Source organism: Melospiza georgiana, chromosome 33, assembly GCF_028018845.1.
Source record: "Melospiza georgiana isolate bMelGeo1 chromosome 33, bMelGeo1.pri, whole genome shotgun sequence".
Classification (NCBI taxonomy): Eukaryota; Metazoa; Chordata; class Aves; order Passeriformes; family Passerellidae; genus Melospiza; species Melospiza georgiana.
Genome location: NC_080462.1, coordinates 740,682 through 767,739, shown reverse-complemented (window position 1 = coordinate 767,739; position 27,058 = coordinate 740,682). Strand labels below are relative to the sequence as shown.

Genomic DNA, 27,058 nt, shown 5'->3' with positions numbered 1-27,058 from the left:
CCACACCAGCACTGTCCCAGTTGCTCCACCCCGTGTCTTCACTTGCCCACAAAGCAGTAGAAGCCATAGGTCCTCCTTTCTCTTTCTTTAGCATAGTTTTAGTGCATAATTTTCCTTTAATATAATATACATCATAAAATAACAAATCAGCTTTCTGAAACATGGAGTCAAGATGTTCTCATCTCTCCCCTCGTCCTGGGGACCCTCAAACCCCACCACACCACTGCTGTCCCCTGTGCTCAGCCCCGTGTCCTCACTTGCCCACGAAGCAGCAGGAGCCATAAGTCCTCCTTTCTCTTTCTTTAGTATATCATTTTCTTTTAATATAATATATACATCATAAAATAATACATCAGCCTTCTGAAACACGGAGTCACAACGTTGTTATCTCTTCCCTTGTCCTGGGGACCCTCAAACACCACCACACCAGCGCTGTCCTCTTTGTCCTCAAATGCCACCAAACCACCCCTGGTTTGGTGCCCAGCCCACCCCTGGTTTGGTGCCCCAGCTGCCCAGTCCTGTGTCCTCACTTGCCCATGAAGCAGTAGGAGACGTAGATCCTCCTTTCTCTTTCTTTAGTATAGTTTTAGTGTATCATTTTAATATAATATACATCACAAAATAATAAATCAGCCTTGTGAAACATGGTGTTCTCATGTCTTCCCTTGTTCTGGGGACCCTCAAACACCACCACACCAGCACTGTCCCCTGTGTCCCCAAACGAACATCACCACACCCCCGCTGTCCCAGCTGCTCAGCCCAATGTCTTCACTTGCCCACAAAGCAGTAGAAGCCATAGGTCCTCCTTTCTCTTTTTTTAGTACAGTTTTAGTATTTAATTTTCCTTTAATATAATACATACAATAAAATAATAAATCAGCCTTCTCAAACATGGTGTTCTCATGTCTTCCCTTATCCTGGGGACCCTCAAACACCACCACACATGGGCTGTCCCCTGTGTCCTCAGACAAACCCCACCACACCAGCACTGTCCCATGCGTCCTCAAACACCGCCACACCAGCGCTGTCCTGTGTGTCCTCCAACAAACACCACACACCAGCGGTGTCCCATCTTCTCGGCCACGTGTCCTCACTTGCCCACGAAGCAGTAGGAGCCGTAGGTCCTCATCTCCTTGCTGGGGAAGCCGAAGCTGCGCACGCCGGGCTCGGGCAGCCCTCCGCATCGCTGCCGGGGCGTGGTGATGGGGTAGCGCACGCTGCCGTCCGCCAGCCAGCCCCCATCACAGCGATCCAGCTGGGAAAACTTCCAGGCTGAGTAGAGCTGGCCCACCTTGGCCAGGGCAGCACCCTGGTTTCGGCACGCCTGCGCCGCCTCCTTGAAGTTCAGGTGGCCCCGGATGAAGTAGACTTGGCCTGGGGGATGGAGAGGGTGTTGCGTTGTGATTTCAGGGTTTAGCTCAGAAATTCAGGTCCCTCCCCTGATAATTCCCTCCCAGGTGTGTCAGTCACCTCTCCTTTTCCCTCCCAGCGCTGTCTGCCAGTCCTGGAATTCCAGAAGGAATCGAGTGATTGGCACATTCAAACCCCTGGGGGGGCATTGGGCCATCCAGGTGTCCTTTGTCCCTTTGTCCCTGCCCTCCTGTCCCTGGTTGGTGGCTCCCTACCCCTTCCCTGCCCCTCTCCCTGGGGTTCAAAGGAGCAGCAACCACAGGCTCAGGGAGTTCTGTTGGAGCTGGTGCTGCATTCAGAGGCCTGTGGGCCAGAATAAAGCTCTGGATCCAAACCCTCCATCAGAACCGACTCCTTCACCATCACCTTAAAGCTTGTCCAGCAGAGATAAACCCAAGGAAGAGACCCTGTTATGGGGGAAGATCCATCCCACCATCACCAGAGCTCCTGCAGGCCTGGACTTGTCTCCATGCACCCAACTGCAACATCCAGCCACCCAAAAGTGTCTGTGGGGTGAAACACCACACACCCAGCCGGCCAAAAGTGTCTCTGGGGTGAAACACCACAGTTGCCACTATTTTGTTCAGCATCAAGGGCCAGACAAGCTCAGGCACGTCCCATCTGGCTAATTGGTAATATTCCAATATAAGAGGGGACACGGCAGGTGAGCAACCTTCCTGCAAACAACTGTCACTGTCACATTTGCTGAAAAATCCCCTTGCCCAGGATTTTTCTCCTGGGAGGCTGAGAAGCCTCAAAGAGGAATGAAAACAATCTGATTTGCTTCTCCTGTGTTTTGCTGCTTTGGACATTGTTTACCAACAGGTGGTTGTTTCATTGGTTTCATGTGAATTGTTTTTGACTCAATGACCAATCACAGCCAAGCTGCGTCAAGGCTCTGGAAAGAGTCACGAATTTTTCATTAGTATCTTTTAGCCTTCTGTCTGTATCCTTTCTGTATTCTTTAGCATAGTTTTAGTATAGCATTGTTTAATATAATATACATCAGAAAATAATAAATCAGCCTCCTAAGAACATGGAGGAAGATTCATCACTCCTTCCTTCGTCTGGTGTTCCAGATTGCAATGCAAGATGTTTTCCATTACCATCTGTATGGCAGATTATCTTTGTCAAGGGGGCAGTTTGATTTATCTCTCTCTTTGTGTGATCACAATCACACCTCCCTCGGGAGGGGACATAGCTGATAACAGACTATTGAATGTCACTGCATGGCTGATAAGAACTATAACATCCCATTGGGAGATGTGAGCCCAGGGGGAGGAGCCAAGCATTGCTACCCAGATATAATCCAGAGTTTTGAGACACCAGCATGGCTTTCTCCACAGGATTCCCCAGAGGAACAGCAGCTGTCTCTTCTTCCACTGGATCTTCAGAGGAAGAATATATCCTTCTCTACAGATCCCCCTTGCTCCAACAGAGCCACACCTGACACTTCAGGAGGGCTGCAGCCACATTTCCAATTGGACTGCTACCAACACCCCACAGGTGTCAGGTTAGGTTCTGACTCTGTCAGTGTTGTTCTAGTGAACTGCATTGTTTATTTTATCTTCTTATATTTCCCTTCCCTATTAAAGAACTGTTATTTCCTGCTCCCATATTTTTGCCCCAGAGCCCCTTAATTTAAAATTTATAGCAATTCGGAGGGGTGGGGAGGGTTTTACATTCTCCATTTCAGGGGAGGCTCCTGCCTTCCTTAGCAGACTCCTTTCTTTCCAAACCAAGACATCTGCGTACCCCGCGAATACACGAAAAAACCTGCTGCAGATCCGGGTGGGCAGCAGGGCTCGGGGGCGTTGTGAGCAGCACAGGGGAACGCAGCACTACCTTGAAGGGCAGAGGTGAAGCAGAAAGCATCGAATCTGTCCTTCTGCTTGTCCCTGGCGCCGTAGGAGCGCACCCCGGGCAGGAGGAGGCGGCCGCCGCACGGCTCCCGTGAGTTAATGATGGGGTAGTGCACGGTCCCATCCAGGATCCAGCCAGCGTTGCACCAGTCCAGCCCCTCTGTCCAGGCTGTGGGGAGAGAGGCAGCTCAGTCATGGTGTTGTAGGTAAAAGTTAAGTTATGTTAAATTATAGTTCAATTATATTGTATTAATTATGTTATATTAATTGTATTATGTTAAGAGGGGAGGTTATTAGAATGTTCTAGGAGAAGGGTCCAGGGTTTGGTGGAAGGGCAGTCTGGCAGGGCAAGGTGAGGTCAAAGCGAGATTGGATGGAAGATCTGAGCAATCATTCGAAGCCCTGCAGAAACAGTTGGTCCAGAATGAACGGTGTTAAAGACCAATGAGAAGCCTGGAAATTGATCAATCACCATGCAGATCCAAAATGGACCAATCCTGGACTCGAAGGTGGCTATAAATGGGGGAGTTAAGTTGGGTCTAGGTTCTTTTTGGAAACTTGTTTTGTGGGGACAACCCAGTGCACTTGGGGGTAGCACACTGTTCTGTTTTTGGCTGTTTGGGCCCTCAGGCTTATCCTGGGTACTCCATTCCTTGCAGCCATTTTAATAAACAAGAACCTCTTTCTCCAGAGAAAGTTTCGCCTCGTTCATATTCATAACACTGCCGTTTCCCCCCTCCCCATCCCCAGACAGGCGTGGGTTTGGGCTGAAAAGGAGGTTTTTTGGATGCTTCACCTTTGTAGAGCTGCTGGTAGGTGGCGAGGCGGGAGTCCTGCTGCTCGCAGGCTCGCTTGGCTTCGTGGTAGTTGAATTTGTAGCGCCCGTTGCTGGGCTGGTAAGGGAAGACAACACCTGAGGGGACAGAGATGGGGTGAGGGCAATGCTCTGCCCAAGGAGGCTTTGACTCAACACCTCTGGGGATTCAGTGCTGAATTTAAGGCTGGGGAATGGGGATGCAATGGGGGTGGAGGCTCCCAGCCGCAGGCAATCTTAGCAAGCAGCTCAGCTCTTAAGCGAGATCAGCTCTTTGGTGAATTCAGCTCTTTAGTGATTTCAGCTCTTTGCTTGCTAAGTGCCTCTGCAGATGCAGGGATGAGAGAGGAGAAGAGTTGTGTGAGGTTCCATAGTGTCTTAATTAGCAGCTTCTGTGAAGGGTGACAGTGACAGCTCTTGTCCTGAACCCACATACCCTATATAAACCCAGAGAATGTGACATTCACATTCTCTGAAAAAATTCCTTCGCCCAGGGTTTTTCTCCTGGGAAGCTGAAAAGCAGCAAGAGAAGCCTCAGAGAAAAGGAAAACAATTCTTATCTCATTTGCTTCTCCTGTGTTGTGCTCATCTGGAATGTGTTAGGAGACTGTTTACCCACAGGTGATTTTTTTATTGGACTCCAGTGTGAGTTGTTTTGACTCATTGGCCAATTACAGCCAAGCTGTGTCGGGACTCTGGAAAGAGTAATGAGTTTTCATTATTATCTTTTTAGCATTCAGTAGCATCTTTTCTGTATTCTTTAGTATAGTATAGTATTCTTTAATATAATATAGTATAATAAAGTAATCAATTAGCCTTCTGATAAGATCGAGTCAGGCGCATCATTCCTGCCTTTGTCGGGGGACTTTGTTTACAAGAGACACCAATGGAAGCACAAAACCTCAGACTGTTATAATGCACCCCAAGCTCACCCTCAAGGTGCAGCGTGAGTGAGACGCCCTCATCCCCCAGGGCTGTACCCCAATCTCACCCTCGAGGTGCAGTGTGAGCGAGATGCTCTCATCCTCCAGCCCATTGGTGAGCTGGCAGCATTAGCAGCTCTCATCTCCCAGAGATGATTCCAATCTCACCCTCGAGGTGCAGCGTGAGCGAGATGCTCTCATCCTCCAGCCCGTTGACCAGCTGGCAGCGGTAGCGCCCCTCGTCCTCCAGCGCCACGTCGCTGATGGTGAGCGAGGCGTCGTAGCGGTGGCTGTGCCGCAGGCGCACCCGCGGGCTCAGGGGCCCGTAGTTCTTGTGGAACAGCCCGTTGGTGATGATGATGATGTTCTCCCCGTAGTTGGCCGGCTCCACCTTGCTCCACTTGACGCGGTAGTTGCGAGGCAGGGCGCGCAGCACGCAGGGCAGGGTGGCCGTGGCGCCGCGCTGCGTGTGCACCGTGGGGTGCAGGGGCTCCAGCAGGTACTGCAGGTGCAGGGGGGCTGCAGCCCCCCAGGCGGGCTCAGCACCACTCCTCTGACACCCCCTGAGCAGCCTCAGCCCTCACCAACATCTGGTGGTTTCTATCATCCATCCTGGCCCCTCTGCATCAACCTTCTCCAGTGTCTGATGGTTTCTATCATCCATCCCAGCCCCTCTGCATCAACGCTCAGCAGTGTCTGATGGTTTCTATCATCCATCCTGGCTTCTCTGCATCAACCCTCAACCCTCTCCAGTGTCTGATGGTTTCTATCATCCATCCTGGCTCCTCTGCATCAACCCTCAGCAGTGTCTGATGGTTTCTATCATCCATCCCGGCCCCTCTGCATCAACGCTCAGCAGCATCTGATGGTTTCTATCATCCATCCTGGCTCCTCTGCATCAACCCTCAGCAGTGTCTGATGGTTTCTATCATCCATCCTGGCCCATCTGCATCAACTCTCAGCAGCATCTGATGGTTTCTATCATCCATCCTGGCTCCTCTGCACCTCTCCTGCACCTTCAGGAGGCACAGCTCAGCTCCTGTCCGGGCTGGACTCATCCAAAATCACCTCCCCTCTCCAGCACTGAGTCCAAACAGCAGTGCCCAGTCCTCCCTGCAGGCCCTGCACTCTACAGGGGCTCCACATCCATATATATATATATATATATATATATATATATATATATATAAAAATAAATATACATATATATAAATATACATATATATATACATTTATATAGGGCTCCACATCCATATATATACACATATACAGGACTCCACATCCATATATATACACACATATACAGAACTCCACATCCATATATCCATATATATATATAGGGCCCCACATCCTGTCCCCCATTCCCTGCTCGCTATAGGGTTCCACATCCATATATATCCATATATATCCATATATATAGGGCTCCACATCCTGCCCCCCAGGATATCCACCCTCTAAGGCCCCACATCCTGCCCCCCAGGGCCTGCACCCTATAGGGGCTCCATATCCATATATATACATATATATAGGGCCCCACATCCTGCCCCCTAGGCTCTGCACTCCACAGGGCTCCAGATCCTGCCCCCCAGACCCTGCTCCCTACAGGGGCTCTACATCCTGCCCCCCAGGCCCTGCACCTCACAGGGCTTCACATCCATATATATATATATATACATATATATATATATAGGGCCCCAGATCCTGCCCCCCAGGCCCTGCTCCCTACAGGGGCTCTACATCCTGCCCCCCAGGCCCTGCACCTCACAGGGCTTCACATCCATATATATATATATATATATATATATATGGCCCCAGATCCTGCCCCAAAGGCCCTGCACCCTACAGGGTTTCACATCCATATGTATATATATACATGTATATATATATTTATATATATAGGGCCCCACATCCTGCCCCCCAGTCCCTGCTCCCTATAGGGCCCCACATCCTGTCCCCCACTCCCTGCACCCTATAGGGCCCCCCATCCTGCCCCCCAGTTCCCGCTCCCTACCTGGGGTCCCCGTTGGCCTCTGGAAGATGCTGGAGCCTGGGGGTGCTGCCAGGAGCCAGAGGCAGCCGAGCAGGAGCAGCCTGTGCATCCTCAGAGCCGGGGGCAGGACAGAGCCTGGGGGGAACACAGGGGTCAGGGACATGCAGAGGGACACATCCCAGCTTTGGGGGGCCCTGGAGGGTCTCACCCTGCTCTAGGGGGGTCTCTGTGGCATTTGCTGTGCAGAGAGGACATGGATTGCAGGACCCCACAGCCCGTGCCAACCCTCCTTGCTGGCACTGCCCCGCTCTCTTACCGTGCCCAGCCAGGTCCTTGGGGGATCCGCTGTGCCCATCCAATGCCCCGTGCCCACGAGCAGCTCCTGCTGCTGCCCTCCTCTGTCACCAACACCCCATGGTGGGGCTGGGGGTCCCACGGAGACAGAGGTGACACGGGGACACACGGGAAGTGGCGAGCAGGTGCTCCCAGCCAGCCCTCCTCTGTCACCGTGCTGGGACGGGCAGTGCCCTGGCACCCCCCTGGCCCTTGATGCCCGCTCCCATGGTGCCCTGCCCTGTCACCGTCTCTTCCTGCTTTCTTCTCTTTTATTTTGTCCCCTCTCCAACACCTCCCCGAGGAGCGCACGGGGAGGAGGAAGCACAATTTCCCATTGTGAGTGTCTTTCTCTTTATTGTTCTGCTCGGCAAAACACAGTGTGCCCGGGTAACAAACATCCCTTTATCTGCAGGGCACAGCTTTGGGAATTCAGGGAAAACGACTCGGAATTCAGGGTGAACGACTTCAGTTCTGCATCGGCCTCCAGCAGCCTCTTGGGCTGGCAAACCCCCACCTTGTGCTGGGATGGAGCTCTCTGAGCCCACAGTCAGCAGGGCAAGGGTTAATTTAATTCCCCTCTCTCTGTTCCTGATGGAGGGATGATGTTCCCTTTGGGAATTCAGGAAAAACCTCTTGGGCTGGCAAAGTCCCCCCTTGTGCTGGGATGGAGCACTCTGAGCCCACAGACAGCAGAGCAATGGTTAATTTTATTCCTCACACCCCATCCATGTTGAGACATTCTCTTGGGACATTCCCTCTCCCTGATGGAGGGATGATGCTCCCTCTGGGAATTCAGGAAAAACCTCTTGGGCTGGCAAAGCCCCCCTGTGCTGGGATGGACTCTGTGAGCCCACAGACAGCAGGGAAATGATTCATTTAATTAATTTAATTTAATTCCCCTCTCCCCATCCCTGATGGAGGGATGGTGTTCCCACCCCTTGAGGCTCTGGAGGGTTGTGCAAGGGGGCTGCCCCACCACTCGAGTCCCTCTGGATTTATCCTGCCCTCCAAAAAGGCATCAGAGAGGCTTCCCCATCACCCCCTCTGGCCAGGAGCAGAGCACAGGCACACAATGGTGCTGTGTTCTGGGCTGCCACAACTCCTTCCTCCCCCAGGGTCCATCTCCAAGGATGGAGGAAGCTTTTCTTGAAAGAAGCACGGGACAAGCAGTGACTGTCCCCAACACCAGCCTGGCCTGGCCATGGCACACACAGCACAGCAAACAGCCCCACAAGGAAGAAAGGCACTGGGGTGCCCTCGTCCTCCCCAGTCCCCCCAGCCTCTTTTCAAGGAGGAGCATCAATTTTGGTGGCAGCAGGTTGAACTGGAAGCTTCTTTGTAGGAGTGTCGGGGGGTGGGATGGTCAGGATGGATGGAGACAAGAGATCTCTGAAGCCAGGTCCTGGAATTTGGGGTTTTTTGCAAAGGGCCAAGTGCAGGGGCCTTTTGGAATTTGGGGTTTTTTGCAAAGGGCCAAGTGCAGGGGCCTTTTGGAATTTGGGGTTTATTGCAGAGGGCCTGGGTGCAGGGCCCTGCTGGGATTTGGGGTTTATTGCACAGGGCCTGGGTGCAGGGCCCTGCTGGGATTTGGGGTTTATTGCAAAGGGCCTGGGTGCAGGGCCCTGCTGGGATTTGGGGTTTATTGCACAGGGCCTGGGTGCAGGGCCCTGCTGGGATTTGGGGTTTATTGCACAGGGCCTGGGTGCAGGGCCCTGCTGGGAGCTGCAGCCACAGCTCGGAGCAGGCCTGAGAGAAGAGAGGGGTAGAGAGGGTGAGAGGGTGAGAGAGTAAAGGAGTAAAATGGGTAAGAGAGTAAAAAGGGTAAGAGCTTAAAAGCCTAAGAGGGTGAGGTTTCTGTTACAACACAATAAATCTTCTTCTTCTTGAATATTGTAATTCTCACTAACCAGTCTAGTACAAGATACAAATCCTACAGCATTTCCATACAGCCTATAAGAATCATTACATTACCACACTGTGTTACATTTTAAACCCTAAAAACTCCTCTTTGGACCCCTTCTGCCAAGCTGTAGGGTCTGCTCTGAGCCTTGGAGCTGTCTGCAAGCAGAGGGTGTTGTTCCATCAAAAGGGGATTACCTTCAGTCCAGCCACACCATTGTTTTCCAGGTGTTCAGTAATTAAAGGATCTCAAAGCTTCCTTTCATTTCAATCTCACTTATAGTTTCTATATTCTCAAAATCTTTTGCCAGACAATCACATTTATAAGGCTTTCCTGTTCCATCTTCCCCAACGCTTCCTCCAGCTCAGAATGCTCAGAACTTTGTGATCATCGCTGTGATGAGCAGAAGGTGCCCGTAGCTTTGCTCTGCCGGGCTGAGGGAGGCTAAACTGGAGCAGCAGCACAGCAAACTCCTCCCTGCATCTCCCCAGGGACATGGGCTGGGTCCGAGGCTCTTCAGGGAGTCTGTCATCTCCCTCCCTCACACTTCCTGTGCCCACGGCTGCAGAAGCACATCCTGTTCTCCCCTGTGAAAAATGCATGTATTTTATGACTGGCTTTTCGCAAATATTCAAATGAATATGGTATGTGTTGTGTTAGAAAGTAATGCTGTATTAATTCTCTGAAGTAGTTTTAGGTTATAACAAAATGTTAAAATAGAAACGATGCTATGTAGGATACTGTTTTTAAAGAAGAGACTTGCAGTGAGATAGCAGCCACAGGACATCTCAATCTTTCAGAGAAAGAGAATTTATTGCCCTCTTATCACAAGAAACGAACTTCTTCCCGCCTCAAAGGCGCTGTCAGGATTCAGAGGAAGAAGTTGATGATGACCAGACAGAATCCTGTGTTTGAATGGAATTTATGCATCATGTATGAAGTGTATGAATATGCAACAGGCTGTTGTTTATAAGGGTTAATCCTTTGTTAACGTGGGTCCTTTTTTGACCTTGTGCTGCCCAGAAAAAGGTACCCGGATGTCCATAACTCTTTGTCTCTATTGTCTCATATTGTCCTAATTCAGTTTGTCCAAATTATTATTACTCTAATTGTATTACTATTTTCATAACCATTTTATTACTATTAAACTTTTACATTTTTAAAACCAAGTGATTGGCATTTTTCACATCCCCCAGCAGCAGCTCTGGATTTCTTGGCTGCAGGATGCTGACTCCCAGCTCGGTGCTATCACAGACGAGCTGTTTCTCACATTTTTCCCAAGTGAAGGCACCAGTTAGAGCCCTCAGCAAACCACAGCCCGAGGCAGAACACTTGCAGGGGCTCCCGTGAGTGACTCATCCCCCTTTCCCACCCCCGTTAGCATCAGGGTTTGACCCCAGCCCACCACTGCTTATCTGAGTTCAGAGTTTGGCCCAACGCTGTGGGAAGGAGTCACCCAAGTGACTTCCCAAGTCATTTCTCTGCTCCTTGTCTCTTTTTCTCCCTTTTTGGGATCTGCACCCACTCTACAAACACCTCTGCAGCAGCAGAGGCAGCCAGAGAAAAGCCAAGGAGCCCCTGGTGCTCAGCTCCACCAGCTCCTGGCTGGGCTCCATCACGAGCCTCCGACTCTGCTCCTTGTTCTTAAAACTCAGATTTTCCTTCTCTCCTCTCGACCCCACAGGAAATCTCACCCCCAAAGCCCCTTGAACACTCATTTTTCCTTCTGACCAGGGAATTGGAGCCAAGCTTTGCTGACAGCACCTCCACAGCAGCTCAGCCCCTTGTGCATCACCCTCCACCTCCACTGCCTGACCCAGTGCCCAAACCCCACCGTGTTTCTGCAAGGCAGAGGCAGAAATCTCATCCATCCCCCCCCATATCTCCTGCCTGTGGGAACCCAGGAAATTCTTCTGGCTGCCCTGGATGGCTCAAACCCCTGTCAGGGGGCTCAGAGCCCTTGGCACAGAGCCCCAGACCCCTGTGCCTCTGATTTAGCCCTTGGAAAAACCAATTACCAACCTTGTATGAAGAATTACAAGCCACGACAGTTAAAGCAGAATGACAGTGAATTCACCACAGAGTGGAAAATAGATTTTTTGGGGTTTTTAGAATGGGGGTTCAGGGAACATGATGGAGGAATCTGGGTGTGCCCAGCCTTTCTCCTTCTTCTTCATCTTCTGCTGTGATGGTGGCATTTTAGATTGGTTTAGAGTAGAAGCTCACTGTCTAACATAGGTGATAGGTATTGGGAAGTAATTGTAAATAAAATGCACGTAGTTTTTAGTATAAAAAACTAACACCATCGTAAGGGCTGGAAAAAATTACCAGCTTTGTGTGAGGAGTTACAAGCCACAAGAGTTTGAGTAGAATGATAGTGAATTTATCACAGGGTGAAAAATAGATTTTTTGGGGTTTTTAGAATGGGGGTTCAGGGAACAAGATGGAGGAATCTGGGTGTGCCCAGCCTTTCTCCTTCTTCTTCATCTTCTGCTGTGATGGTGGCACTTTTAGATTGGTTTAGAGTAGAAGCTCACTGTCTAACATGGGTGATAGGTATTGGAAAGTAATTGTAAATATTTTTTGGTAAATATTGTAAAGTAACTGTAAATATTTTCTAACATAGGTGATAGGTATTGGAAAGTGATTGTAAATTTTTTAAAAAGAATATTATAGATAAGATACAATAAATAACCTTGAGACTGAGAAATGAAGAGCCCTGACTTCTTTGAGCACCGGGCTGGGAAAAGAGATTTTTTTAACATTTCTTGGGGGTCACAGTGACCAGCTAGAGACCCCGAGACTGCCCAGAGAGAGGAACACGGACCCCACACACTTCCCAGCACAGTGCCTGCAGCCACCTGGTGTGGCATCACCACCTGTGCAGGTGTGATCCCAGCCCGAATTTCCGTGTTGGCAACGCTGCCCTGCTCCCGGCACTCCCTTCGAGGTGAGGAGCAGCTGGCAGCCACCCCAACAGGAGGAGTTTCAGCCCTAACCTGGCTCTCCCTCCCCATGCACCCCTTTCTTGGGAGGGTTTCACCTGCCCCCCGACATGCCTGAGCACGCAGCCGCCTCCAGGCTGTGCTTCTCGGGGCTGTGCTTCCTCCTGCAGATCCTCCTCATCCTCCTCTTCGCGGTGTTGGTGCGCTACAGCCCCGAGGGCAGCCCCGAGCCGTGCCCCCCTCAGCTGAACTGCAGCCAGAGGAGCCAGGACCCGAATTTCCTGCAGCCCCGTGAGTAGAACCCTCCTGATGAGGGGATGGCACTGGGTGTCACCTGCAGGGCTGGCACTGGCTCCAGAGATACCAGAGAGGCACCATCGAGCTGCAGGTGTGGGGTGCTGGTGATTCCCAGAGGGGCAGAGCAGCCACGCTGCAAGGATTTCTGAAATACTTGCAGCAAAAGAGGGAAATTTGGGGCAGAGACAAACTGGGGATCATCATTCCATACCTGGTAAGGAGCACAGCAGCTGCTCCTGGCACTTCAGGGTGTGCAGAGCTTCCCACCTGGCTTTGCAGTGCCAGGGGATTCACACCGAGCCCCTTCCATGGAGGATTGGAGCTCAGAAGGGATCACTGAGTGCAGAGACAAACTGGGAATCATCATTCCATGCCTGATAAGGGTGCACAGCAGCTGCTCCTGGCACTTCAGAGCTTCCCCAGCCAGGTTTGCAGTGCCAGGGGATTCACACTGACCGCCTTCCACGGAGGATTTGAGCTCAAAAGGGATCACTGAGTGCAGTGAAAAACTGGGGATCATCATCCTGGTAAGGAGCACAGCAGCTGCTCCTGACATTTCAGGGTGTGCAGAGCTTCCCAGCTGGGGTTTGCAGCCGGCATCCAGCAGGTTCTCCCGGTTTCTTTCTCCTGCCCACGTAACCCCACCCTGCAGTGACTCACAGCCTGCCCCACAGCTGTCAGCTGTGCAAAGGGCACCCAGCCCGAGCAAGAATCAGGCCCCCCATCCTCTGGTTTGCCACCAAATGGTGCCAGACCGACCCCAGCTCTCTGCTCATCCTGTCAACTGGGACGTGATGCCTTCAGGGGTGCTGACATCTCAGAGCCACTTTGATGCTGCTCTGGTGGGTGCAGCCAGCTCTGAGGTTTCTGTGCTGTGGGGAGAACGTGCTGAGATGTCTGCACAGGGCAGATGAGGATGGGGTGGCCTGGAGCTGCTGCAGAGGGTCAGGGGTGGCTGGAGCTGTCCCTGGCACTCCCCACTGCAGATCTCCAAGGAAGATCTTCTGTGGGAACCCAGGACATCCCTCTGGCTGACCAATACCCCTGCCAGGGGACTCAGAGGCCCAAAACACCTGTGTGGTTTTGATTATGACCCATGGAGCAAATTACCAACCTTATATGAAGATCAGCAAGCCACAACAGTTTAAGTAGAATAATAGTGAAGTTATTACCGGGTGGAAAATGGGTTTTTGGGGTTTTTAATAGGGGGGTTCAGGGGGCAAGATGGAGGGATCTGGGCATGCCCAGTCTTTCTCCTTCTTCTTCTTCTTCTTGGCCTCCATCTTCTGCACTTTTAGATTGGTTTAAGGTAGAAGCTCACTGTCTAACACAGGTGACAGGTATTGGGAAGTAATTGTAAACATTGTACATGCAGTTTTTAGTATAAAAAGACAACACTGCCCCAGGGGCAGGCAGAGTGCCTGGAGCTGTCCTGCTGGACGGGGCAGGAGAAAATTTTTTCTAGATAAGACACGATAAACAACCTTGAGACTGAGAAATGAAGAGCCTTGACTCCTTCTTCAAGCACTGGGCTGGGAAAAGAGACTTTCCAACTTTTCTCGGGGTCACTCTGACCAGCTAAAGATCCCGACAATCTTCCACCGTGGCTCCAGACTCACATAAAGAGGAGTGAGCCTTCATCTCCCAAACCTGGGGGTGTCTCAGCTGTTGGGGACCATCAGGAGGGTGTTTGCCCTCCCTCAGTGCCCCCAGACCCATCCCTGTGCCTCTCCCCCCGCAGGGTTTCAGGATGTCCACGTCCAGCTGCTCCTCAGCTTTGGGCTGCTGGTGGCCTTCCTCAGCCGCTATGGGCCGGGCAGTGCTGCCATCATCATCCTCATCACTGCCTTCTCCATCCAGTGGGCTGTCCTCATGCAGGGCATGCTTTTCTTCTTCCTCAGCGGCAAGATTTCCGTGGGAGCTCAGAGGTAAGGCCGGAGGGAGCTGCTGAGCCCAGCCCAGCCCTGGCGCACTGGCTCCCTCCTCTGTAAAACTCGGGGCTCTGCTTTGGAGGAGGATTTTGCCCACAAGTGGGACGGGGTTCTTTGAGTAGCACTGTAAGAGCCTAAATGAGAGGTGTGGGACTCCAGGTGGCTCTTCAAAATGCAGTTTATAACATCCAAGAGTCACAGCAGTCCAGGATTGTGGGTGACAGAGCCTGTGCCTACAGCTGTCAGCTCCAGCTGCAGGCAGGCCTGGAGACCCTTTGCTTTTGGTTACATTGCATTATTAACTTTTCTTTTGCTTACATTAGATTATAAACTTTTCTTTTCCTTACAATGCATTACATACTTTCCTTTTGGTTACATTGCATTATGTACTTTTCTTCTGGTTGCAATGCATTATATACTTTTCTTTTGCTTACAGTGCATTATAAACATTTGGTTACAAATGCATTATATACTTTTCTTTTGGTTACAAGGCATTATAAACTTTCCTTTTGGTTACAATGCATTATGTACATTTATTTTGGTTACATTACATTATAAACTTTGCTGAGCATCTAAATACACTAGAACCAATCTATACCTTAACTTTTACCTACAGCCTACCATAACTACTGTAATTACCATCTTCATGTTACTGCTCTCCAATCACTAAAAGTCAGTACATTACAGTTTAAGTGGGAAGTTTTTTTCCAGTTTTCTTTCTGTGAAAAATTCTGAGACCTTTTTTCTGCTTGCAACTTTGCTGTCTTGTTTGCCCGTGCTATCTTTCTGCTTGGTAAAAACATCTCCTTGTTTGGAGTGGGTTTATCCTTTATTCAAAGCCATAAAACCCCTCATAACTAACATGAAATACCCTTTGTCTCCTTGGTTAGCCAGTTAGACTGGCTCAACAATTCTTTTCTTCTGTATCAAAACTTGCTTCCATCTTTATTCCTTCATCAGACTCTACATTTAAAGCTAAGCACACATATCTGTGAGACTTTCTTGTCAAACTTTCATCCTTCCCAACACAAAATAGTGCTGGGGCCATTGCTGGCTGCTGAGGCTTGGCTGGGTTTGGGGTGTTTGTGTCCAAACTCTGATATTTTCACCTCTGAGCACTTCCCCACCCCACTGGAGCAGCCTGGAACACCCAACTCACCCCAGGGTGCAGGAGATGAAGGTTCCCCCCTGCCTCTGTCAGGGTTTGGGGGAGAACTGAGCAGCTCCAGGCTCGGGGAAGGTGATTCCTGAAGGGTTTTGTTCTCATTCTCTAATGGGCAACTGAAGTTACCCAGGTGACCAAAGAGCCACCTCCTGGTGTCCCCACTGTGACCTGAGAACCCAGCAGTGCTCCAGGGCTTGGGGTGAAAGGGATGAGGCCATTTCTTGCCTGTCTGGGCATTTTGAGCACCTGGAGAGTGCAGAGGAGGCTCCTTTTCTGCCCCAGCAGAGGTGAGGTGTGTCCTCTGAAAGAGCCCAAACCAAACCTGGGCATGGAGAAGGTAAAAGCTGTAAATAAACCACCTCCAGAAAGCAAGGGTAAATCCAGCACTCTTTCAGCTCTTTTTTGCCAAATGCTTGAGACTTTCTTGTCAAACTTCCATCCTGCCCAACATCCCACCCTGGCAAGGGCTGTGTGAGCCCTGCCCAGGGATTTAGGGGCACACTCTGCCTCTCACCTGCCTCAAGCCCAGCCATCCCTGTGCCACCAGCACCACAGGGCTGTGCCTGCTCAGCTCCTGATCCCTGCCAGCTCTCCCCAGCCCCTGTGCTCACCCCTGGCAGTGCCAGCTCCAGTCTCACACTCTTCCTCTCCTTCCCAGCATGGTCAGTGCTGATTTCTGCACTGCAGCTGTTCTGATCTCCACCGGAGCTGTTCTGGGCAGGGTGAGCCCTGTGCAGATGCTGCTGCTGGCCCTGCTGGAAGTGACCCTGGGCACCCTCCATGAATTCATCCTGCTCAGGCTCCTGGGGGTGAGTCACCCACTGGGGAGCCACCAGAAAGGGACTGGCCTGGGTTTGGGCTCCTCATGGCAAGTTCTACCTCATCTGGAGAGGCAAATCCCTCACCCTGCTGTAGTATTTGTACTAGTTGTTGTTGGTTTCCTGGGTCTGGATTGAAGGCACTTGAGACAGTAATTCATATTTGGACTCAGGTGTTTATTATTTCTTATCAGTAAAACAGCCTCACTGCTGTGAGTTCAGCAGCTTTTCATTAGAAGGCACAAAATGGCCAATAATCTTTTGTTACAAGGTCTTTTAAGACTAAACTATCCAATTACGAAATAACACTTAGATTATTTCCCCTTTTAACCCAATAACTGATCCCAAAGACCCCGCAATGAGGACTTTTCTGCCCAAATACAAAATGCTGGAAGTCACCCTGTGCACCCTCAATGAATTCATCCTGCTCAGTCTCATGGGGGTGAGTCACCCACTGCGACAGGGAGTGGCTCCTCATGGCAAATTCTGCCTCATCTGGAGAGGCAAATCCCTCACCCTGCTGTAGTATTTGCACTAGTTGTTGTTGGTTTCCTGGGTCTGGATTGGAGGCACTTGAGACAGCAGTTAGCGTTCGGACTCAGATGTTTATTTTTTCTTAATTTCTTAATTTCTTATCAGTAAAACAGCCTCACTGCTGTGAGTTCAGCAGCTTTTCATTAGAAGGCACAAAATGGCCAATAATCTTTTGTTACAAGGTCTTTTAAGACTAAACTATCCAGTTACGAAATAACACTTAGATTATTTCCCCTTTTAACCCAATAACTGATCCCAAAGACCCTGCAATGAGGACTTTTCTGCCCAAATACAAAATGCTGGAAGTCACCCTGTGCACCCTCAATGAATTCATCCTGCTCAGGCTCATGGGGGTGAGTCACCCACTGCGACAGGGAGTGGCTCCTCATGGCAAATTCTGCCTCATCTGGAGAGGCAAATCCCTCACCCTGCTGTAGTATTTGCACTAGTTGTTGTTGGTTTCCTGGGTCTGGATTGAAGGCACTTGAGACAGCAGTTAGCGTTCAGACTCAGATGTTTATTTTTTCTTAATTTCTTAATTTCTTGTCAGTCAAACAGCCTCACTGCTGTGAGTTCAGCAGCTTTTCATTAGAAGGCACAAAATGGCCAATAATCTTTTGTTATAAGGTCTTTTAAGACTAAACTATCCAATTGAGAACTGACACCTAGATTATTTCCCTTTTAACCCAATAACTGATCCCAAAGAGCTGCAACAGGGACTTTTCTGCCCAATTACAAAATGCCACCCAAACCCATGAAGAAGAAACCCAGGATGACACCCTGTGCATACTAAAAACCCCAAAAACCTCAATCTCTCACCAAGTGATAAACCTACACTACTCTCTATAATTTATTTCACACTTTTGTGGGTTCCAGTCTATCTTGAAGTCTGGGAAACTTTCTCCATGAATGAGAGTCAAAGTCAGAGCTCCCCGGGGGTCAGAGCAGACAGAGGAACATTCCTGGTCCCCTGGGTTTCCATATCACCCCAATTAATGCACTTTCCATGTTTCCCACACTCCCCAGGTGAGCGACAGTGGAGGCTCCTTGACCGTGCACACCTTTGGTGCTTATTTTGGCCTGGTGGTTTCACGGGTCCTGTACCAGCCCCACAAGGACAAGAGGAAGAGGGAAGAGCAGCAGGATAAGGGGCACCACAAGGATGTCTTTGCTGTGGTTGGTATGGAGCTCAAATCTGCAGCACCTAGAGCTGGTGGTGGAAGGGTTGTCACCAATCTGAGGGTGTGGCTTTGAGCAGGAGATTGCTGCAAACATCAAGGACAGATGTCCTGCAGCTCCCTATGGACTTGTCTGGGCGGCACCACCCTCTTCTAGAAAAACCATTTCCTTGTGTTCTATCTGAACCTCCCTTGTGGCCTCGTGCATCTCTTGGCCCTCACAGGAACTTTCTGTCCCCACAAGGGATCAACTCCAGCACCAAGACCTGTTCTGCTCCCTGCAGGAACCATCTACCTGTGGATCTTCTGGCCCAGCTTCACCTCCACCACCACTGTCCACCATGATGGAGAGAACTGGGCAGTGCTCAACTCCTACTTTTCACTGGTGGCAAGCACCGTGTCCACCTTCATCCTCTCTCCTGTGCTCTATGAGGAGAGCACCCCAAGGATGGTAGGTCAGTCCTGTCCTGGGACAAACCCACACCCTGCCCTGTAGGAACAGGCCTGAACACACCCAGGGAAAAAGGGGAGGCCTGTTAGGCTCATTAAGGTTCATTAAGAACAAATTTGTGACCGTGTTCACGGGGGTCCGAGGAAGAGGGAAGAGACGAGGATCTGACTCCATGTTTCAGAAGGCTTGATTTATTATTTTATGATATATATTATTGTCACAAACATCTTTTATGGAAAATCCTTTCCTTAAGATTTTTCCTCCTGAGAAGCTGGGAGGCCTCAGGAAGAAAATATAAACAATGGTTATCTGCTGCTGTGGAATGCAACAGGTGCATCTGTGATTAGTCTCATGTGGTTGTTTTTAATAAATGGCCAATCACAGTCAGCTGGCTCAGACAGAGAGCCCGAACCACAAACCTTTGTTATCATTCTTTGCTATTCTATTCTTAGCCAGCCTTCTGATGAAATCCTTTCTTCTGTTCTTGTAGTATAGTTTTAATGTAATATATATCATAAAATAATAAATCAGCCTTCTGAAACATGGAGTCAGATCCTCGTCTCTTCCCCCAACCAAAAACCCCTGTGAACACGGTCACGTATTATATATATTAAAACTATACTAAAAGAATAGAAGAAGGGATTTCATCAGAAGGCTGGCTAAGAATAAAAAAGGAAGGAATGATAACAAAGGCTTGTGGCTCAGACAGAGTCCAAGCCAACTGTGGTTGGCCATTAATTAGAAACAACCACATGAGACCAATCCCAGATGCACCTGTTGCATTCCACAGCAGCAGATAATCAATTATTACATTTTGTTCCTGAAGCCTCTCAGCTTCTCAGGAGGAAAAATCCTAAGGAAAGGATTTTTCAGAAAATATCATGGCCACAGCAATTTGAGGAAGACAAACCCCTCTCCCAGCCCCGTGCTGGTGCTCTCCATGGAGTCCATTCCCCTGACCGTGTCCTGCTCCATCAGGTTCAGCTCCAGGATGCCACCCTGGCTGCCATGGCTGTGATGGGCATGGCTGGAGAGATGCTGCTCACCCCCTTTGGTGCCCTCATCGCAGGGTTTCTGGTTGGCCTCATCACCCCCCTTGGCTTCAGATTCTTCACGGTGAGTCCCCAGGGATGCTGATCCCAGCCAAGGGATCTGATTCCCAAACCCACAGACACCTGGGCAGCTGATCCCAGCCCACCACCAGCTCTTCCCTGTGCTCTCCCCAGCCTGTTCTGCACTCCAAGCTGAAAATCCAGGACACGTGCGGGGTGCACAACACCCACGGGCTGCCCGGGGTGCTGGGGGCCCTGCTGGGGACGCTGCTGACGCTGCTGGCCACCGCTGACACTTTTGGTTACAGGTGAGAGGAGCCAGAATCAGGGCTGCCAGTGCCTTATGCACCAAGCTGGGGTCACCACAACCCCTGAGATCAGGGCTGCACCACGCCCCTGGTACAGCAGCCCTTTAGGAGGCAAAACCCAGAGATATGAGCCAAACAAAGCTCCCAAAACAAGCAAAAGCAGCTCCCCAAAGCCTGTGCCCTGTCTGGCATGCAGGCTGGAGCTGCTGTTCCCACTGGTGACCCAGGGCAGCCGGACAGTCACTGACCAGGCGTTGATCCAGCTCAGTGCCCTGCCCCTCACCCTGCTGCTTGCCACGCTCGGGGGCTGCATCACGGGTGAGTTTTGCCTCCAGCACAGAGGGACGGAGGGGCAGGGAATGGATGGGTTTGGGGGAAAGCGCAAGAGCAGCCCCAAAGCAAAGCTTCCCCTCAGGCAGGCCGGGCAGAGCCCAGGGGTGCTCAGCACTGGGCAAACCCAGCCGAGATCGGGGCCAGGGCTCCCCTTGGGGCTGGGTTTCTCATGCAGGGCCGGGGCCATCCATGGGGCTTTACTCCCCTCTGGCCGGGGATCTCCCCAGTCTGTGCTCTCCCCAGTCTGTGTTCCCCTCGGGATTGAGGCTTTCCCCAGGTCCGCTCTTCTCCCGGGGTCTGGGCTCCCCCCGGTTCCGGATCCCGGTTCCCCATGGCACCCCTGTGCCAGGGTGCCGGTTCCCCCAGGTCCCAGTTTCCCCCGGTCCCAGCACCTCCCGGCCCCTGTTTCCCCGGCACCCCCCGGTCCCAGCTCCCGGCTCCCCCCAGTCCCGGTTCCCCCCGGCTCACCCCAGTCCCGGTTTCCCCTCGGTTCCCCCCGGTCCCGGTTCTTCCCCGGTCCCGTCTCCCTCCGGCTTCCCCCCGGCTCCCTCCAGCTCCCCCCAGTCCTGCTTCCCCCCCCGATCCCCCCGCTCCTCCCGGTCCCGGCACCCCCCGATCCCGTTTCCCTCCAGTTCCAGCTCCCGTCTCCTCCCCGGTCCCCGTTCCCCCCGGTCCCAGCACACCCCGGCTCCCGGGACCGGGGGGAACGGGGAGTTCCCCTCCGGTTCCCCCCGGTGCCGGTTCCCCCAGTCCCGACTCCTCCCGGTTCCCCACGGCTCCTCCCGGTCCTAGCACCCCCCTAGTCCCGGTTGTCCCGGCTCTCCCTGGTCCCGGCTCCCTCCGGCTCCTCCCTGTTCCCCCCTGCTCCCCGGTCCCGGCTCCCGGTTCGTTCTGGTTCCCCCTGCTCCTCCCGGTCCCCGCTGCCCCCGATCCCCGCTCCCCGCAGTCCCGGTCCCGTCTCCTCCCGGTTCCCCCCGCTCCCCCGGTCTCGGTCCCCGCCGCCGCCGCTAGATGTCAGGGGAAGCCCGGGCAGCGGCCGCCCCACTCTCAGCCGCCCTCGCCCGGCTTTGGGTGTCCTCAGGAACCATCCTGAAAATCAACGTGCCGAGGTGCTGCGCGGACACCCAGTACAAGGAGAGCCCCGGCTTGCAGGAGGTAAAGCTGGGAATTGTTGGTAAAAAGGGATTTTTGGGTCTCAGGCAGCGGCAGGGGTTGGGTATTTTCCTCCAGCTCCCTCCTCTTGCAGCAGCATTTAGGTGAGCTGCACTAAATGCCCCTGGCCAGAGAATCCCCGACTCTCTTTAGGTGTTTTAGGTGCTCCCCTCTAAAAGCACCAGGTCCAACCATTCCACTGCTGCCGAGGCCACCACTAAACCATGTCCCCAAAAGTCTGATAAATCCCTTCAGGGATGGTGACTTTATCTCTCCCCTGGGCACCCTGTGCCAGTGCTGGACAATTCTGTGGTGGAATTTCCCCCAGTATTCCATCTAAACCTTCCTGGTGAAAGCTGAGCCCCCACCCAGCCCCAGTGTGCCCTGAGCAGGGCCCATTTCTGCCCCTCCCTTGTTTCTGAGCAAGGCTCATTTCTGTCCCTCTCTGGTGCAGGGCCCATTTCTGTCCCTCTCTTATCCCCAACCAGGGCCCATTTCTGCCCCTCTCTGGTGCAGGGCCCATTTCTGCCCCTCTCTTGTCCCTGAGCGGGGCCCATTTCTGCCCCTCTCTTGTCCCTGAGCAGGGCCCATTTCTGCCCCTCTCTTGTCCCTGAGCAGGGCCCATTTCTGCCCCTCTCTTGTCCCTGAGCGGGGCCCATTTCTGCCCCTCTCTTGTCCTTGGTGCAGGGCCCATTTCTGTCCCTCTCTTGTTTCTGAGCAGGGCCCATTTCTGTCCCTCTCTTGTCCTTGGTGCAGGGCCCATTTCTGCCCCTCTCTTGTTTCTGAGCAAGGCCCATTTCTGCCCCTCTCTGGTGCAGGGCCCATTTCTGCCCCACTCTTGTCCCTGAGCAGGGCCCATTTCTGCCCTCTCTTGTCCCTGAGCAGGGCCCATTTCTGCCCCTCTCTGGTGCAGGGCCCATTTCTGCCCCTCTCTTGTTTCTGAGCAAGGCCCATTTCTGCCCCTCTCTGGTGCAGGGCCCATTTCTGCCCCTCTCTTGTCCCTGAGCAGGGCCCATTTCTGCCCCACTCTTGTCCCTGAGCAGGGCCCATTTCTGCCCCTCTCTTGTCCCTGAGCAGGGCCCATTTCTGCCCCTCTCTGGTGCAGGGCCCATTTCTGCCCCTCTCTTGTTTCTGAGCAGGGCCCATTTCTGCCCCTCTCTTATCCCCAACCAGGGCCCATTTCTGCCCCTCTCTGGTGCAGGGCCCATTTCTGCCCCTCTCTTGTCCCTGAGCAGGGCCCATTTCTGCCCCTCTCTGGTGCAGGGCCCATTTCTGCCCCACTCTTGTCTCTGGTGCAGGTGCCTGAGGAAGGATCTGAGCCCAGTGCCAGTGGAAAGGAGGAGCTGGGCATCAGCACCTTGGTGTAACAACCCCAAAACCCCTCTGTGGGGTGTGCCATGGCCAGTGCCAGCTGGTTCTGGCAGCCTGAACCTCCCAACAGGAGCCAGCCAAACATTTTGGGAGCAGCTGCGTGTCCACAGGCCTCTGCAGGGTGAAGAGGAGCTGCAGGATCCCTGTGTTTGCTCAGGGTGTCTCCAGGCTTGGCTCAGCCACGTCCCCTCCCTGCTCCTTGCCTCAGTTTCCCCATCAGCTGCTCTCTGGATGGAGGCAATGGGGAGAGGAGGGATGGCTGTGGTGGGGAGCGGGCCCAGCAGGCTGAACAGAAAGCAGCAAAGACTTTGTACAGATATTTGTGTGCACATAGCAATTAAAATATATGGAATTTTTCGTAACTTCAGGATTTGCCCCTGAATTCTCATGGCACCTGCCCAGCTCTGCTGGCTGTTTCCTTCAGGTGTCATCCAGTGGGGAAGGCAAAGCCCTCCCAGTTTGCCCTGCACCCCAAACACTGATGCCCATTTCCATTGCTCTGGAAACCCCCAGTTTGCCCTGCACCCCACAGAGGGGCTCCCACTCCCCTGGGAGCAGATTGGAACATTCTGGAACACTCTGGAACCCACAGAGAGCCCTGCAGTGACTGGAGCAAGGCCACAGCCCCAGAGGGCTCCTAGAGGGGCCATGCTGAATGTGCTGGGGGTCCCCAATGTTGGGGACACCTTGGGGTCCCTTCTCCCACGAGCCTGGGGTGGCTGCCAGACGCTTTCACACCTCCTGTGCCAGACTGGCACTCACCACGTGGGATTCCTGTGGGCACAGGTGTGCCCAGCTGCCAGTGCCACCATCCCTGAGGAGGGGACACAGCCCCATAGGGGTGCAGGGACAGCACAGCAAAGTTTGGGGGAAATGCTTTGCCACAGGTGGGACTCTCTTGTGCTGGTATCTGCTGCTGTTGAAGCACACGGGTTTCCTTTAACTGAATGGACAAAAAAGGAGGACAACATTTCAAAATTTCAATTTCAAAATTTCAAAAGAAGGAAAAAAAAATTCATTAATTCAATGCATTAATGAAATTATTAATGGAAAGCATTTGTTTGCAGGTGATCATAAAACGTCACTTTAAAACACAGCAGGAAGTCAAAAGGTCTTGCTTTGATATAAGTCAAAGTATCACTTTAAACCTTCCCCAGTTTCATTGTCCCTTACAGAAAATGGTAAAATCAGCACAATAAAGCCTCGGTGTCACTGAAATTCCATGACGAAACACAGGGAAGTGGGTCAGGCGTTCCTGCTGCCGCTGCAGGCCCTGAGGAAGGTCTGTGCAGGGACCAGAGCCCCACTCCTGGCTCAGGGGGCAGGGGAGGACACGTCCCCGTCCCCATGTCCGTGTGACACGAGGAGGGAGACGTGGGGTGCAGCAGGGCTGGTGCTCATCGCCCCTTGCCTGAGCTGCAGAACCCCGGCCCCACATCCCAGTGCAGAACCCCGGCCCCACAGCCCAGTGCAGACCCCTGATCCCACATCCCCCTGCAGAACCTGACCCCACATCCCCCTGCAAAACCCTGACCCCAGAGCCCCCTGCAGACCCCAGCCCCACATCTCCCTGCAGAACCCTGACCCCACATCCCCCTGCAGAACCACGGCCCCACATCCCCCTGCAGAACCCTGACCCTGCAGACCCCGGCCCCACATCCCAGGGCAGAACCCTGACCCTGCAGAACCCAACCCCACATCCCAGTGCAGAACCCTGATCCCACATCCCGGGCAGAACCCTGACCCTGCAGACCCCAATCTCACATCCCAGGGCAGAACCCTGACCCCACATCCTGTGCAGAACCCCAGCCCCACATCCCCCTGCACAACCCCAGCTCTGCATCCCCCTGCAGAACCCTGACCCCACATCCCCCTGCAGAACCCTGACCCTGCAGACCCCAATCCCACATCCCAGGGCAGAACCCTGACCCTGCAGACCCCAATCCCACATCCCAGGGCAGAACCCTGACCCACATCCCCCTGCAGACCCTGACCCCGCATCCCCCTGCAGACCCCAACCCCACATCCCAGTGCAGAACCCTGACCCTGCAGAACCCTGATCCCACATCCCCTGCAGACCCCAAATGCCCCTGCAGACCCCGACCCCACATCCCCCTGCAGAACCCTGAACCCACATCCCAGTGCAGACCCCAACCCTACATCCCCTGTTTATTTCACCCTGCAGACCCCTGACCCACATCCCCTGTTTATTTCACCCTGCAGACCCCTGACCCACCTCACCCTTTCCCCAATCCCTCTCCTCCCCTTTCCCAGCCATCCCCCTTCTCCTTTTTTTGATCTCCTCGCAGCGCATCTCAAAAGCAACCCCACTGCGCCGGCCAGCAAATCCGCTGCAGTGAGATCATTGCGAGACCCTCAGACGTCGGGGTCGGGTGTGAAATGGACCCTCCCTCCTCCTCCTCCTCCTCCTCCTCCTCCTCAAAGGCTGTTATGTTTTGTAATCGGATTAAGGGCAGCCCCGCGCCCTCCCCACGCCGCTCCGGCCGCTCTCCCCGCGCTTGTTTAAGCGAGCGCGGAGCTCTCCGTGCGCGGGGAGCCTGAAAGGTTTAGTCAGCGAACAAATTGCTTCTCTGTAGGGGCCGTTTTCTTCCCGAGCTGAACATAATGATGGCAGTTTGAGGAACAGATGGTGCGGCTAAGCACGGATAATCCCGACGGGCTCGGCGAGAGCAGCGCCGGCTCTGCCCGCAGCGCCCGCGGCCGGCCCGGGACCGGAGGGACCCCGGTGATCGCACCCGACCGAGCACGGGGAGCTCACCCCGTCCTCACACCTCTGCTGCCCCCGTTTGGGTGCCAGACTCCGCTCGTGCCTCAGTTTCCCCCGTGGGGAGCCTCTGCTCCATCACTCTGCAAGGCAGGGCTCACCTCCGGATCGCAGGGACCTGGGGAGATGTAATGTGAGACAGAACAGCCTTCCCACAGCTGAGAACAGCTCCTTTCCCTCTCCTTTTCCTATTTTACCCTTCTCCCCAGCAGTACTGGAGATGTGGAAAGAGCTGAAGAAATTCCAGCAGCTCCTTTCCCTCTCCTTTTCCTATTTTACCCTTATCTCCAGCGGTACTGGAGATGTGGAAAGAGCTGAAGGAATTCCAGCAGCTCCTTTCCCTCTCCTTTTCCTGTTTTTACCCCTCTCACCAGCAGTACTGGAGATGTGGAAAGAGCTGAAGGAATTCCAGCAGCTTCTTTCCCTCTCCTTTTCCTGTTTTTACCCTTATCTCCAACAGTATTTGAGATGTGGAAAGAGCTGAAGAAATTCCAGCAGCTCCTTTCCCTCTCCTTTTGCTATTTTACCCTTATCTCCAACAGTATTTGAGATGTGGAAAGAGCTGAAGAAATTCCAGCAGCTCCTTTCCCTCTCTTTTTCCTGTTTTTACCCCTCTCTCCAGCAGTACTGGAGATGTGGAAAGAGCTGAAGAAATTCCAGGGGTTGGGTGTGCAGTGTGCCCGTGTCAAGCTCAGGGATGCCGGGATCTGCTCACTAAATGAGTCTTTATTTAAAACTTGATTAAAACTTGATTAAAAACATCAGCGGGAAGAGCCCGAGGCCCCACAGACGCGATGCAGGCAGGGCAAGGGACGGACCCAGGAGCAAACCCTGCCCATGCCAGGCTGGCACCAGAGAGCCTTCCCTACATCATGGGGCACAGACACATCACCATGGAGCAAGCCCTGCCCATGCCAGGCTGGCACCAGAGAGCCTTCCCCATGCCAGGCTGGCACCACAGACCCTTCCCCACACCAGGCTGGTACCAGGGACCATTTCCCACACCAGGCTGGCACCAGAGACCCTTCCCCATGCCAGGCTGGCACCAGGGACCCTTCCCCACACCAGGCTGGCATCACAGACCCTTCCCCACACCAGGCTGGCACCAGAGACCCTTCTCCACACCAAGCTGGCACCAGAGACCCTTCCCCACGCCAAACTGGCACCAGAGACCCTTCCCCACCCCAGGCTGGCACCAGAGACCCTTCCCCACACCAGGCTGGCACCAGAGACCCTTCCCCATGCCAGGCTGGCACCAGAGACCCTTCCCCACACCAGCCTGGCACCAGGGACCCTTTCCCACACCAAGCTGGCACCAGAGACCCTTCCCCACACCAGGCTGGCACCACAGACCCTTCCCCATGCCAAACTGGCACCAGAGACCCTCTCCCAGCCCCCAGCACACACCCCAGGCACCCTGCACCCCATGCCCGTGTCCGGAGGGTTTGTTTATTCACATCCCCTGAGAGCCCCGGCTCTGACAGCTCCGTGCCCTCTCCGTGC

At 53.0% G+C, this 27,058-nt stretch overlaps 2 protein-coding genes across 2 annotated transcripts; one reads left to right on the top strand and one right to left on the bottom strand.

The window, feature by feature from the left end:
* Window positions 1-571: 571 nt before the first annotated feature.
* HAPLN2 (hyaluronan and proteoglycan link protein 2) lies at window positions 572-7,542 on the bottom strand. Its single transcript, XM_058043012.1, has 6 exons — window positions 7,316-7,542; window positions 7,021-7,134; window positions 5,178-5,528; window positions 4,069-4,185; window positions 3,256-3,441; window positions 572-1,374 (listed from the first exon to the last, which is right to left on the bottom strand). Exons 2-6 carry the CDS (start codon window positions 7,106-7,108, stop codon window positions 1,091-1,093), a joined length of 1,026 nt encoding a protein of 341 aa, XP_057898995.1. The 5' UTR covers window positions 7,109-7,134; window positions 7,316-7,542; the 3' UTR covers window positions 572-1,090.
* A 4,748-nt stretch (window positions 7,543-12,290) lies between these two features.
* On the top strand, window positions 12,291-21,258 carry RHBG (Rh family B glycoprotein). Its single transcript, XM_058042632.1, has 9 exons — window positions 12,291-12,471; window positions 14,219-14,405; window positions 16,232-16,382; window positions 17,952-18,105; window positions 18,388-18,554; window positions 19,533-19,670; window positions 19,781-19,914; window positions 20,111-20,232; window positions 21,194-21,258. The coding sequence occupies exons 1-9, from the start codon at window positions 12,291-12,293 to the stop codon at window positions 21,256-21,258; spliced, it is 1,299 nt and encodes a 432-aa protein (XP_057898615.1).
* Window positions 21,259-27,058: the final 5,800 nt, after the last annotated feature.